Source organism: Embiotoca jacksoni, unplaced genomic scaffold, assembly GCF_022577435.1.
Source record: "Embiotoca jacksoni isolate LCO1_2020_lvr unplaced genomic scaffold, fEmbJac1.0.p SCAF_118, whole genome shotgun sequence".
Taxonomy (NCBI): Eukaryota; Metazoa; Chordata; class Actinopteri; family Embiotocidae; genus Embiotoca; species Embiotoca jacksoni.
The window spans coordinates 194,434-209,826 of NW_027185250.1; the positions used below are offsets into that span (position 1 = coordinate 194,434).

Consider the following 15,393-nt stretch of genomic DNA (forward strand, 5'->3'; position numbering starts at 1 on the left):
TGAAAGAATCCGTCCAACATCTGACTGAGCAGCTCGTCCTCACGTGTTAATGGTTCTCAGGAGGGAACTGGACCTGAAGACGTTTCTGAGCTGGAAGTCTTCTTCAGCTCCGACGGACCGGTGGGGAGTCCAAAGGTTTGAACTTCGAAGTCGATGAGGTCACATGTTAAACCCAGCTGACCAGAGAAGACTGACGACCTTCACTGACCAGAGGAGGCGCTCTGATGCTGCGTTCACATGTTGTCGTATCCACTGTGTTCAGAGTCGTATGAACTGCGCCCTCTGGTGGTCGTCACAACGTCACAACGTCTTCTACAAGCATCCAGTTCACCAGGTGTGACCTGTTTGTTTCCAGAAAGGTCAGAGGTCGTGGAGCTTCATGTCTGGTTGGATGTTCAGCTGATATATTGTAGTTTCAGTCACGTACAGTTTGTCTTCATAACTTAGATAATAATCTACGTCTGAGGACACCTTTGATCTTCTTTTCCCTCCGTGTCGTTGTATTTCCTGTTAGCATGCTAAACTGTTAGCCTCTGTGGCTTCCTGGAGCCATCCACGTTGCCGTTGCCTAGCAACGGTGTTTTTAAGATTTAACAATGACACAAGAGGCCAAACCCTGGGACTCCCCAACAGTCAGACGGAGCTGAAGAAACCTTTCAGACGAGAAACGAATTGACAAAGTTCAGTTTTCCTCTGATGAAATCGCTGTTTTTTGTTTTTAAGAGATAAAGTCGTGAACGTAAAGTCGAGCGATGAACAGAGAAATACTGTTTACATTATGAACAACCTGATGTATATATGAACACACACACACTCACACACACACACACACACACACACTCACACACACACACACACACACACACACACACACACACACACACACACACACACACACACACACTCACACACACACACACACTCACACACACACACACACACACACTCACACACACACACACACACACACACACACACACACACACACTCACACACACACACACTCACACACACACACACACACACTCACTCACACTCACACACACACACACACACTCACACACACACACACACACTCACACACACACACACTCACACACACACACACACACACACACACACTCACACACACACACACACACACACACACACACACACACACACACACACACACACTCACACACACACACACTCACACACACACACACACACACACACACACACACACACACTCACTCACACTCACACACACACACACACACTCACACACACACACACACACTCACACACACACACACACACACACACACACACTCACACACACACACACACTCACACACACACACACACACACACACACACACACACACACTCACACACACACACACTCACACACACACACACACACACACACACACACACACACTCACTCACACTCACACACACACACACACACTCACACACACACACACACACTCACACACACACACACTCACACACACACACACACACACACACACACACACACACACACACACACACACACACACGTTTGCAGCACTTTTCTTACACGTATGTTTTCGAGTGATTTGTTTTTGACGAGTTCAAAATGCGTTCGGGCTCTTTGAAGTTTATTTGTGTTTAAAACTAAAACCGATTGTCATCATTGAATGAAATCGGTTTTTAAGTCACTACATTAAATATACGGTAGATATAATATAAAATATTTCATATCTGAAGCCTCCAAACTGGAGAAGTCTGTAGATTAAACCCGATGAACGTCCTCATCGGCCAGTTGTTTGTTTGTTTGTTTGTTGATAGCAGGTACACAAAGTGTTTCTCCTGATGAAGTGATGATGATTCGTCTGTTTGAAGTCCTTCTGCACATCAACATGACTTCACTGTAGTTCAACTCATCATGTGACCGTCACATCTTCACATTCAGTATTATTTACTGAAATAAATCAAACTGAATGAATCCAACTTTTACATTGCCTCAAAATATCAGATCCTCTTCCAGATCAGCTGCTTCGTTTTACGACAAGTTCTCTGTTTAAAAATGAATGAATCTTCTCAAACGGAGAATCGTGAACCTCATGAAATAGTCTGTCCTCCACAGATAAATAAATACATTTAGGATAAACAGTCTGATCTGAATCACTGACAGAAAAAGTTCAACTAAATGAAACTAGTTTTCTGCAGCTTGTAATGAAAAGTTATGAACGTGACTTCCTGTTGAATGTTTGTGATCTTATATCTACACATCAATCACTGTTGATGACATCAAACATTAAACTTTTCTTATCAACCCAAATTTGTTCTCTGAGTTTCTTACAGACTTTATTCATTTTCAGGTGAATGTGTTGATTTGGTTTTATGTATGATTTTGTGAATCCTGATATTTCTTCCAATAAGGAAGCAGGTGGTTTTTAAAAGAATATGAAGAAGGATTTTTTTTTTTATTCATTTAAAGTTCTGTGTTACGTTTATGTTCCTGAAGTTTCCAGTTGAAAGCATTAGATCTCCCTCGTTTTTAATCCTTTTTAACAGATGTCATATTCTCAGCTCGTTGGTGTCGTTCTGTTGATCACGATATCTCAAGAACGCCACAAACATTCTCTTGGTCCCAACGATGAATTTATTAGTTTGGTTGTCGAAGGTCACTGCGAGGTCGTCTCTGTCCCGTTCTTGTGGACGTGATATCTCAGGAACCCCTTTAAATAGTTTCTTCAAATTTCTTTTGGTCTTGAGGATGAGCTGATACGATTTTGGGGGTCAAAGGTCACTGGGGCCTCATGCCCGTCCCATTTTTGTGAATGCAATGGTAGTGGTTGGTGGAGCGAGGAGGAGGGACCCATGAGCGATTCTCCATCCTCCGTTTTCTCTTCTGACAAGCCGACTTTACTGTCCCTGAACTCCACAACGTCTCGTCAGTCACTCTATAAATGTAATTTTATTGTTTCTCTGAGCTGACTGAAGTCCAACAGGTTTCCACTGATAAACACGCAGCTGCCTGATCATGAAGTTTCGAGCCTCGACTGCACACGTACGGAGAATAACAGTAAACGTCATGACTTCAGCTGCATTTGTGAGAAACACATTGAACATGAACACAAAAAACAGCCGGTCACCACATCATGTTGTTCTGCACCGCCGACATAAAGAGAACCTGCTGCTGAAGACATGAGGAAGAGATGCTGCTGATAAGCCACGCCCTCTTTACGGCCACTCAGTATGTCCTGGTAGAAACGAGGATCTGTGAGGTCAGACTGACTGAACCAAACCAATCGATCTCAGATCTGACTACCAGGAACAGTTACGGTTGTTGAAGTGCAGCGGTGGTACATGCAGACCGTGTTTCTTTATCTCCGTGTTGTCTGACGGGTGAACACGTGTTCAGTCTGTTTGTTGAGTTCCACATAAAACTCTCAGGTGAAAGAATGGGAGGAGCTACAGCAGGTTGACGTGTCTGCAGAGTTTCAGTCAGAACGAGTCTTTCGGGTTCGTCTGGCTTCATCAGAACAGATGAGTCAAACACAGGTGAGCACAGGTAACACCTTCGCTCTGCTTACTGGTTTGGTTTGGTTTTAACTTCAAACTTTAATCTCTGTTCAGGGATCTGAAACCTCCTTGTAATACCAGTTTGTACCTGAGGAGGCGACAGTGAGTCTGGAGAGTTTCTGCACTTCGGTAGATTGGTCTGGTTTGACAGACTTCATTTAAATCAGAGTGTCTCCATAGTTAAATGTTTTTTAATAAATGAATAATCCCAGTTTGTGTGTGGGTGTGTAGAGATGGCCGCTGCCACCTGTCTGCTGACTAAGGACCAGTTCCTGTGTCCCGTCTGTCTGGACGTCTTCAACGATCCCGTCACGCCACCGTGTGGACACAACTTCTGCATGAAGTGCATCACTGAGCACTTGAGAGATAAAGTCCAGTGCCAGTGTCCCGTGTGTAAGAAGACCTTCTTCATCCGCCCAGAGCTGCAGGTCAACATCTTCATCAACGAGATGGTGGCTCAGTTCAAACAGTCGGCTCAACTGAACCCCGGCAGCAGCAGCTCGGAGCCACAAGCTGACGTCTCCTGTGACATCTGCAGTGGAAGCAGACTGAAGGCCCTGAAGTCCTGCCTGGTGCCTCCTGCTGCCACACTCACCTGTAGCCTCACCTGACCGTCGCCGGCCTCCAGAGTCATCAGCTCATCAGACCTGCAAAGAACCTGGAGGAACGAATCTGCAAGAAGCACCAGAAACCTCTGGTGAAGTTCAGAAGATGATCCAGAAGAGACGGATGAAGATTCAGGAGATCCAACAGCCAGTGGAGATCAGTGACAGACGCAGAGAGAGAAGTAGCGTCCACGTCTTCAGTGCTCTGAGGCAACCGCTGGAAAAAAGCCTGAACGACCTGATCGAGGAGAAGAAGACGAAGACTCAGCGGCAGGCCGAGGTCTTCATCACGGAGCTGAACCGGTAGATCCCCGAGCTGATTTTTTTTTTTAGATTTTATACACTTTATTAATCCCCGAGGGGAATGAAGAGGAGCTCTGAGATGAAGCGGCTCTCATCCTCTGAACACGACCTCGACTTCCTCTCAGCCTTTCAGGCCCTGAATGTGGCTCCGCCCATGAGGGACTGGACGGATGTCAGTGTCCCTCCGCTGTACGAGGGCGCCGTCCAGCAGGTGGTAAATGGTCTGTACTTGTATAGTTTTATCACCTTTTGGTCTCAAAGCTCTTTAACATGTTTTTCCATTCACACACTAATGAGACAGACCACCATACAAGGTGCTGCCATCAGGAGAACATTCACACACCGATGGTTCACCATCAGGAGAACATTCACACATCGATGGTTCACCATCAGGAGCAACTTAGGGTTCAGTGTCTTTCTCAGGGACACCCAGGCATGAGGACAGGAGGAGCTGGGGATCGAACCACCAACCTTCCGATTAGTGTGCAACCCACTCTACCATCTGAGTCACAGCCTCCCTGGTGGTGACGGACCGACTGAACGACAGCATCTTCGACACGCTGGACGAAGTGGTGGAGAAGCTGCGAGAGGTCGAGCTGAGGAAGGTCCGGCGGTACGCGGTGGACGTGGCGCTGGATCCCGGTACCGCCCACGGCGCGCTCGTCCTCTCTGACGATGGAAAACAGGTGAAACACGGTAACGCCCGGAGGAACCTCCCAGACAACCTGTTGGGGAGGCGGGGCTTCTCCTCAGGAAGGTTTTACTACGAGGTCCAAGTTGAAGGGAGGACGGGCTGGGAGGTGGGCGTGGCCAGACAGTCGATGGACCGGGCGGGAAAAGGTCGTATTAGTCCGGAGCTCAGCTACTGGACCGTCCGTCTGATGGAGAAACAGCTCACGGCTCTGGACGACCCTCCGGTCCGGCTGGCTGTCGAGTCCAGGATGCAGAAGGTCGGCGTGTTCGTGGACTAAGACAACAGTCCGGTCTCCTTTTACAACGCCGATGATGCCAATCACATCTTCTCCTTCAGCGGCTGCTCAACCACCACGGGCCCGACGAGGGGCAAAACTCCGCCTCTCTCATCATCACGCCGTCAGCCAACACGGACAACGACACGCCGACTGTCCGTCAACAGATTCAGGAGGATTCATGTTGTTTTCGTTTATGTGTTCAAATGATCAAAAAACTTACATTTTAATAAGACGCATGATTTGTGTTTTTCACTGGGATGAAGGATGAGCTCCATGACCTTTATGGATTCATTAAAAAAATGTAAAGTGGTTGAACACCGAGAATCCTGAAGGAGATTTATTTTCCTTTTTAAACATAAAGTTTCTGAAATGGTCATTTATCGAAGGAAATATATTTGTCTTTTAAACTGAAAGCGTGTAATCACAGGTTTGATTATTATGTTGCTGCAGGACTGAAACCTGAGCAGCAGATGGAGCCGAAGAGCATCAACATCTCTGGTCTCTGTTGTATTCATGTGTTCAGTTCAAGTCAAACTTATTTCTTCACAACAAAAGTTAAACATCAGAAAAAACGAATCAAACAGACTTAACATGAACCAATCAGGAGCCTCGCTGTAGCGTTCAGAACCATCTGGACCAGAAACATGAGAGTCTGACCCACTTCAACATACAGAGGATTTCAACAGTCCAAACAGGAAGTGATGAAAGCACAAAGTTTTACAAATAATCTGCAACAGGTTGTGTTACATTTTCTTTAGTTTCAGACTTAATTACGTCAAACGGTCTGTTTTATTAATTAAAGTCAGATTTAATCAAACAACCACAAGACTGTTCAGGCTCACGGCTCAGTTTTGGCCTTTAAAGGATGCGACCTGTTCTGTTTCTGTTTCTGTTCCGTTCCGTTCCGGTCCGGTCTGTTCTGTTCTGTTCTGGTCTGTTCTGGTCTGGTCTGGTCTTGCCCCGCCCATCAATCCGGACATTTCTGCTTCTGCAAACATTAAACTGCTTCTTTCCTCCTTTATGAGATGATGGTTCTTCAGAATTTATTATTAGTCTAGAAGTCGGTCTGAAGGTGGATTAGTAAAAAACCTTTTTTTACTTTGTTGTGAACACAAAGTCCAAACTGTTGTAAACATTGTTACATCTTGGGAGCTCAGGGGACCACGCTGCCCCCTGGTGGTCCATCAGTTTCATCACCATGTGGTCCAGGAGATAACACGTGTTAATGTTTGTCAAAAACACAGGTGATCATTAACAGCTGCTTCCTGATGAAACAGTTTCTGATGGTAATTAGTCCTCTGGGAGACAGGAGGTGTTTATCAGGATGACTCTGTCCACAGGGGGCGCTAATGAGGCGCTAATGAGACGCTCCTTCAGGGACTCACTTCACTGTCAACATGTCGATCCTCATGATGACTTTACAACCTGCTGAACTTCCGTCAACAGAAAGGAAACTTTGATGGATGTTCATGACTCTCCAGGAGAACCATAAATGTTCTTCTAGTGACATCATTCCATATGTGAACCCAACATTATATAAATAAACTCTAAGTCTAAAATGCTACTGTTTTTATTTGATTGACTTTCCTCTATAAACCCATCGTAGTTTGTCTTTTTTTTTCTAAAAATGGTCTGATGGTCAGAAAAACTCGACTGCGATCAGCTGTACCGTCTCTTAACGCTGCAGCACACAGTGATACATCAGTACTGACTGTGACAACAGGAAGTTTCAATATGACCCCCATCCATAAAGATGAGGTCCATATTGAAATGGTTCTCCCAGTTTGTTGCGGTAGATTCTGACAGAACCTTGACCTCAACCATAATCCAAAATCTGTGAACCAAGGCGTCCAGAAAGAAAACCTTCGTCGAGGTTCAGACACAATCTGAGATCTACAGATGGAGCAGAGACACCTGAGAAGGAAAAGAGAAAAGGCCAGTCTCCACAGAGGGAGCGTCTCCCTGTCCACCGCCCCTGAACGCCTCACAACTTTAATTTAATCAACCTGCTGGTCACTGAGACATCGGGGAGATCCGAGGCCTCCTAGGATTAGGAGGATTAGGATCCCAGCATGAACACATCTACACAATAAGAACCACACAGCTGTCCATCCAGACCACATACTGTTCATAAAAGTGGGCGGAGCTTGCAGGTCTGAAAAATGAGGCCGATGTGCAAGTTCCACAAAGTGCATCTTTGTGTCCAAGTGAGCGTTTGTACATAGTAGGAGCGCTTGTTTTGATGTAGCTGATGTCCCAAATAAAAATGCTGCAGAATCGTTGTCATTTAAAAAGGAGTTCGCAAAGGCGTATGAATGGAGATAGAGATATTATTGCAATTAATTGTGCAGCCCTAATTCTTTTAATCCTAAAGATTTTTAATTGTACTATCCTTTAAACAGCTTATTTACTATGGATTGCTTTAACATGTTTCACCACACATGTCATAAGTGCATGTGTGAGCAGAGCCTAAAAATGGGAACGATTCACTGAAAATGATGGAAACAGGTTGAGTGATCTTTGCATCCTGACTTGGAGAACGGTGCTGCGGTTCTTGGAGAACGGTGCTCCGGTTCTTGGAGAACGGTGCTGCGGTTCTTGGAGAACGGTGCTCCGGTCCTTGGAGAACGGTGCTGCGGTTCTTGAAGAATGGTGCTCCGGTTTTTTGAGAACGGTGCTGCAGTTCTTGGAGAACGGTGCTCCGGTTCTTGAAGAACGGTGCTCCGGTTTTTGGAGAACGGTGCCGCGGTTCTTTGCAGGTATATCAAACCATCATGACCTCGGCCCGCCTGCACTCCTGCTACACCCTGGCCTGGTTCCTCGCTCTGCTGTTGATCACTGTGCTCTTCATCTTCCACATCAACATGCCGATGTGCCGACAGACCATCCAACACGTCTACTGCAGGATCCTGCATGCGTCTCTGAAACAGCCGACAGCAGCGTCCGCAGCGAAGCCTTCCAAACGTGTGCATCCCACCTGGTCGTGTACGTGCTGTATGAAATAGCCGTAATCATCATCGTCGTGAGCCACCGGTTCCCCTCGGCCTCCCAGAACATAAAGAAGTTCTTCAACATCCTGTTTGTCATCATCCCCCCAGTCGTCAGCCCCCTCTGACCACGGAACAACCATGTAGGCTGACATCAGCCTCCAGTAAATTTCGCCAATGTGTGATTAATATAGTCAAATCATCATCGTCACCCCAAATCCACAAACAAACCGAGGTACACGGGTTCCTCTGTAACTGGACTTTAGAGCTGTTGTGTACATAGACTGTATAAAAATGAAAGATTTAATCTACACATCAGAAAACTGAAGCCAATGCAGAAGTGTTTTAAAGTTCAATACCACTGAGGACCACTAGGGGCTGTCTCCAGTACACTCCCATGTAAAAGCATCAAGTTCTCTCCTGAAATACAAAGTCAGTAAATGTTTTCCACGAGTCATCATGTCCACTTTAGACTCTGAAAACTCAAGATGGTGACGACCAACATAACAAACAGGAGGTTTCACAAACAGCCAGATGCTTCACACCAATTTTTGGTCTTTTTTTTTTTAATAAATGTATATAATTCAGTGTTTGTTTGTGTGGTGGAGGGGGTGTGGTTTGGCTCAGCTGCAGGAGGGACTGATTGGGGGAGTGGTTCAGGGAACGGTGGAAGAGGCATTATTATCCCAGCTGGACTTGACCACTGATGGTCTCTCTCCCCATATAACCCAGCAGTGATACAGCGGAGGGAGAGGGGGAGGGGGAGGGGGAGAGGACAGATTGTGGTGGAGCAGAACGTGTGGCAAAATAAAACCCATTGAAGTGTACGGTGCTGGTAGGTGTGATTGGTGCAACAGGAGAGCCACCACAGTAATGCACATTCCTTACAGTTTGCTTTGTGACGCTTTATTTTGGTGAACAATAATAAGTATATTCTCTTGAGTTTTCCATGTTTTTCCGTAACTTCTTGAAACGAATTAACACTGTGAAACTTCATTAATTCTATATAAACTGTCAGACAACCATCGTCCTCTCTTGTCTTGTATTTTTCAACTTGGTGACAGTTATAATTACTATAACGATGCTTAATATTACGTCATACATTTTCCCAGGTAAAGGTCCCTCCAGTTAAAATGAAGTCCATATAACACGGCAACCGAGAAGGTTTTGTTCAGTGTTGGTGGGGATTAGCAGAGACACTGAGGTACGTATTACTCATCCCTGAAAGGTTCTGAAAACGTATAATGTTTAGAACTTTTTATCACATCTGATGAAAGTAAAAACGTATAAATAAAATGTTGTCTGTCAGCTGTTGGGATTATTTTGTATTAAAATAACTCATCACAGACTGACTTCTGGTTTCTGTATTTAGTTTCATGCAAACAGTGTTTATAGAGATTCTAACCTGATTTATTGTTTTGTTCTTTCAGATTGATGGAAAACTTCACGACCAACAGCTTCACGCTGCAGCTGGAGGGATTAAATGTGTCGAAGGAGTCGACGTACCCGCTGTTCCTGTTCCTGCTCGTCTCCTACCTGTTCATCATGGTTGCTAACGCTGGCATTGCTGTCCTGGTGTTGGTTGATAAGAACCTCCACCAGCCCATGTACCTGCTGTTCTGCAACCTGCCCGTTAACGACATCCTTGGAAACTCCATCATGCTGCCTCGTCTGCTGGTGGATATTCTGCAGCCTCCGTCTGAGCGCCTCATCTCTTATTATGAGTGTGTGGTTCAGGCGTTCACCACGCACATGTTCGGTACCACGTCCCACACCGTGCTCATGATCATGGCCTTTGACAGGTACGTGGCCATCTGCAACCCGCTGCGCTACGCCGCCATCATGACCAACAGGATGGTGCTGAAGCTGACGGTCTCTGCCTGGGGAGTGGCCTTGGTCCTGGTCGGGGTTCTGCTCGGTCTGACCGTACGGCTCAACCGGTGCCGGACTCTGATCACGAACCCTTTCTGCGACAACGCCTCGATGTTCAAACTGTCCTGTGAGAGCGTTCTCATCAACAACATCTACGGCCTCTCGTTCACCGTGGTTCTGTTGACAGCTTCTATCGGCAGCATCGTTCTCACCTACACCAAGATCACAGTCGTCTGTCTGACCAGTAAGAACAAGTCTCTGAACAGTAAAGCTTTGACCACCTGCAGCACTCACCTGCTCGTCTACCTCATCATGTCCGTTAGCGGGATGTTTAATATCGCTCTGCATCGCTTCCCTCAGTACTCCGACTACAGGAAGATGTGCGCCATCCTGTTCCACATCATCCCTGGAAGCCTGAACCCGATCATCTACGGAGTGCAGTCCAAAGAGATACGAAAGTTCCTGTCAAAGATGTTGACAAAATAAAATTCTGCCATCATAATTAATGTTTTATTAGTAAATTTATCAACATGTATGATATAAAACTTAGACGTGCTATATTCCATGTTATTGTTTTTATGCGACTCTTTACAGTCTTTACATTAAAGCTGACGTCTACCATATAATAACACAACACTCAATCCTTTTCTGTAACTTGGCTGTTTTTCAATAATAACTCATTTTAAAGTCCGACTCTCGACTGCTTTGTGTGTTGAACGTGTCTGAATCCTGAACCGTTCCACAGGCAGAACCATCGACTCATCACAAGGCCACCGAATTAGAAATTACAATTTACAACATTGCTGACTTGGTCATTTCTTATAATTATGTGTATTTGTTTTATCAAATCAGATTGTACCTGCTGAATGTGTGACATGAAGATGACTCAATAATAGTTCATAGATCCTGAATGACTCCAAAAGTAAAGTTATTTCATTCCTTTAGTGCTGGTTGGATAGTTTCTGTTGAAATTCACAAAAAGTTGCGGTTTGCTTCTTTTTTTTGGTGCGCAGACTGAAACCAGATGTTTTATAACAAATCAAATCTACTGATGACTGTCGCATCAATCAAAGTGTTCTCACTGAGTCATGTAACATTGTGTTGGAGAAAACTTTATCGGACTTTTTACTTATGAAGCAAAAAGTGTGAATAAAACAAAAAATTTTTGGAGCCGTTATAAAATCACGGTGACACCACAAACATTATGTTCCACTCCCAACTGATCCATTCTGTCCTCTCTGATGTCACATCTGACCTTTTCTCAAGAAAGAAGCAACCAGTTCACAGCTGTGACAAATCAAAATCCACGTCTGACCCTCGACGGAGGACGAACTCCCTGTGGACGTCAACAGTAAGTCCTTTTCACGGGTCGCTTTTTTCCGACCAGTCCATCACAGGACTGAAGGTGGAGGACAGACCAGTCCATCACAGGACCAGCTCAGACAGACACCGCTACGCCCACTTGTACTCACAACTCACTGATAAAGTTGACATGCATGTTTTTGTGTGGGAGGAAGCCGGAGTACCAGAGAGAACATGCAGACTCCCCACAGACAGACCGCCAGCCTGGACCCAGAACCAGACCCAGAACCAGACCCAGAACCAGACCCAGAACTGGACGCAGAACCAGACACAGAACCGGACCCAGAACCGGACCCAGAACCCTCTAGCTGTGAGGCGACGCGGTAACCACTGAACCACCACGCTGTCCCCAAGTCAACATTGTACCAAATTTGAATAAATTCCCTCAAAGCTTTCTGGAGATTTCAAAACAATGAGACAAACATCAGGTCACAGTGACCTTTGACCTTCTACCACCAAAAAACAAATCACTTCTTTCTGGAGAAGAAGACGACCTCCAAGTGAAAGTTTGGGCCAAATCTGTCGAAGTTTCTTCCAGGTCTTTGTCCAAGGTCCCATTTAAAAAAAGGAGACGAATGTGAGGTCGCGACCTCTGGCCAACGAAATGAGTTAATCCTCGAGTCCAAGTGAAATTCGTGGAAATTCCTTGATGGCGTTGCTGAGATATGGCCCAACGTGAGGTCTCTGTGACCTTTGAACTTCCCCAAACCCGATCCGGTCATCCTCGGAACCACGTGAACGTTTGTACCAAACCTGCGGAAATGACATGTCTTCCAAACTAGGCTCGTTTAGGTTACTCACTCAATCTATTATTTTCCTCCTGATTCCTTATTTTAGATTTAATATGGTCAGAAATCTTAAAATTATGTTTCAAGATGGACAATTGAAACTAAATATGAAAAGGTGTCATACATGTTGGACTTCAGAGAGAACAGACGAACTCAGGACTAAAAGTTGCATGTTGCATCATCATGATTGCTTCGTGTTGCATCATACTTGAGTCATGGCGGTGATAATATACGAAGGTCTCCATAAAAGGACGTGAACTGGATCCATCGCTCAGCAGGAGTCCCAAAGACCAGAAGACCCTGAACGCCGGTGGACGAGGTATCACTGATCTACAACTCACTCTTACACTGCTGATTAGGAACATCCATATTTCCATCCACACTGTTATTGTTGCTGCTTCAATGATTTGTCCAAATGTGAACGTAAACTCAGCAATAAGCTTATTGTTTATCATTAATCTGTTTTTTAATGTGTATTTATCTTTTAGAAGCTCATGAACGACGTGTAAAGATGTAACATACATGTTTAACATGTATGTTACATGAAGTCTTTCTTCAGGTTTCAGCTCACGTGGTTATAAAATGAACTGATGGAGTTCCAGGTTTTGGTGACTGTACATCCAAACATGCTGAGATGTTTGAAGGTGACGTCTCCATATTACACTTCAACATAAAATAATTATCCGTCAACATCCTGCAGGTATTCCCTGTTTTCTTCCTTCGAGGTGGAAGCAGCTCGTCCCTGACAGACGGTTCTGTGGAGACCAGATTCTGTCCAGTAAAAAGTAGTTGGATCCATAAAAGCTGAAACTGTGTTTTAGTTTATTTCAGTAGGTCTGTGGAGATTTTAATACACCAACACATGCTCTTTGAAAATATGATCTTCTGTTAGCTTTTGTACTTTGAACAGTTGGTAACAAAGTTTTAAACTGAGCTGAAGAGTTTTTACTGAACGGCCGACTGTCTTGATGTTTCCTGAGTTTTGAACGTCCGACAACCACCTGAACTGTACAAACTATTCATCCATGTGTAATTTCTCAGAGAAAAGGTCGACGTGTTGCACTTCTTCTTCCAGATGATGGAAAACTTCACCACCAACAGCTTCATGCTGCAGCTGGAGGGACTAAAGGTCACCAAGGTTTCCATGTACCCGGTGTTTTTCTTTTTCCTGCTCTCCTACCTGTTCATCATGGTTGCTAACGCTGGCATTGCTGTCCTGGTGTTGGTTGATAAGAACCTCCACCAGCCCATGTACCTGCTGTTCTGCAACCTGCCCGTTAACGACATCCTTGGAAACTCCATCATGCTGCCTCGTCTGCTGGTGGATATTCTGCAGCCTCCGTCTGAGCGCCTCATCTCTTATTATGAGTGTGTGGTTCAGGCGTTCACCACGCACATGTTCGGTACCACGTCCCACACCGTGCTCATGATCATGGCCTTTGACAGGTACGTGGCCATCTGCAACCCGCTGCGCTATGCCGCCATCATGACCAACAGGATGGTGCTGAAGCTGACGGTCTCTGCCTGGGGAGTGGCCTTGGTCCTGGTCGGGGTTCTGCTCGGTCTGACCGTACGGCTCAACCGGTGCCGGACTCTGATCATGAATCCGTACTGCGACAACGCCTCGATGTTCAAACTGTCCTGTGAGAGCGTTCTCATCAACAACATCTACGGCCTCTCGTTCACCGTGGTTCTGTTGACAGCTTCTATCGGCAGCATCGTTCTCACCTACACCAAGATCACAGTCGTCTGTCTGACCAGTAAGAACAAGTCTCTGAACAGTAAAGCTTTGACCACCTGCAGCACTCACCTCTTCATGTACCTCATCATGCTGTTCAGCGGGTTCATCGTCATCTTCCTGCATCGCTTCCCTCAGTACTCCGACCACAGGAAGATGTGCGCCATCCTGTTCCACATCATCCCTGGAAGCCTGAACCCGATCATCTACGGAGTGCAGTCCAAAGAGATCTGCAGGTCTTTGGCCAAGTTATTCCGCTCGAAATCAGTCGTGAGTCAATTCTGAGCTGAGAACTTTAACGTGTAAAAAGTGTCAAATGTAAACTGAACTGATTTATTGTATTTCATACTGTGATGTTCATTTAAAGCAGGTTCCCCTAAATTTTGGACAGTTTTTAAAGATTGGACGTGCGACCTGAATAGTTGCATATAATATAAAATCATTATTATAATATAGCTGCTTATTGATGTTAAAGGGTGTTTGACCTCACAGTTAAAGGATTTAGACTTTAAACTCTATAATCTCTGGATCAAAACTCAGAGTTTAAACAGTTACTGGGATCTGGAATCTAATATATAAAGTAAATATAAAGATAAATGTGAGTTTTTGTTTTTGCCTCGAATGAATCCTAGATTTTCTTACATGTTGTGAACATCCTCAGAAAGGCAACACATCGTCTTCATGTCACCGAAGATTCCACGGAAAATTACCTCTGAACTCGTTTAACTCACCGTCTTGTTTTTACTCCTTTTGATACGATTTCAAGAAGAATTTCTTTCAGTGAAGCGGATTCTTGGTATTTGATTCTACAATTCACATCTGAAATCATCTTTTATTTTTTTTAATTAAGAGGCTGTAGTGTGTTTGAGATGTAAAACACCTGAAATATTAATGTGCAATAAAATCTTTTGACTTATTTGGTTGAGTTACTTCAGTAATTCGAGATTTTACACTCACATGGACAACTTGGATAACTTCCAACAGATAAAACTGAGGTGTAATATAATTAATGCTGCTCTCCACGGAGGCTCCGAAGCTGCTCCACATTTAGTTTTGTTGTAGTGTGCACGAACAAATAAGGAGTAAGGAGAAGGAGTAAAAAGGATTGTGCTGTTAAGATTAAATTTAAGTGAGAATATAAAGTCTTCTAAAGTAGCTGGTCTCAGTAAATGTTCGTCTGTAAACGAGCTCCATGAATCACCTGGA

General features: G+C 44.9%; 2 protein-coding genes and 1 pseudogene across 2 annotated transcripts; all 3 read left to right on the top strand.

The window, feature by feature from the left end:
* Nucleotides 1-3,194: 3,194 nt before the first annotated feature.
* Nucleotides 3,195-5,690, top strand: LOC138194924 (E3 ubiquitin-protein ligase TRIM39-like; annotated as a pseudogene).
* Nucleotides 5,691-9,858: 4,168 nt separating this feature from the next.
* Nucleotides 9,859-10,785, top strand: LOC138194915 (olfactory receptor 8G17-like). The gene has a single exon (XM_069143945.1). It carries the CDS (start codon nucleotides 9,862-9,864, stop codon nucleotides 10,783-10,785), a length of 924 nt encoding a protein of 307 aa, XP_069000046.1. The 5' UTR covers nucleotides 9,859-9,861.
* A 2,739-nt stretch (nucleotides 10,786-13,524) lies between these two features.
* LOC138194916 (olfactory receptor 8G17-like) lies at nucleotides 13,525-14,472 on the top strand. The gene has a single exon (XM_069143946.1). The coding sequence runs from the start codon at nucleotides 13,525-13,527 to the stop codon at nucleotides 14,470-14,472; it is 948 nt and encodes a 315-aa protein (XP_069000047.1).
* The last annotated feature ends 921 nt before the right edge of the window (nucleotides 14,473-15,393 follow it).

Bases quoted from the DNA above. Each gene is read 5' to 3' on its own strand.
- LOC138194915 (XM_069143945.1), top strand. From the start codon at position 9,862: ATGGAAAACTTCACGACCAACAGCTTCACGCTGCAGCTGGAGGGATTA.
- LOC138194916 (XM_069143946.1), top strand. From the start codon at position 13,525: ATGATGGAAAACTTCACCACCAACAGCTTCATGCTGCAGCTGGAGGGA.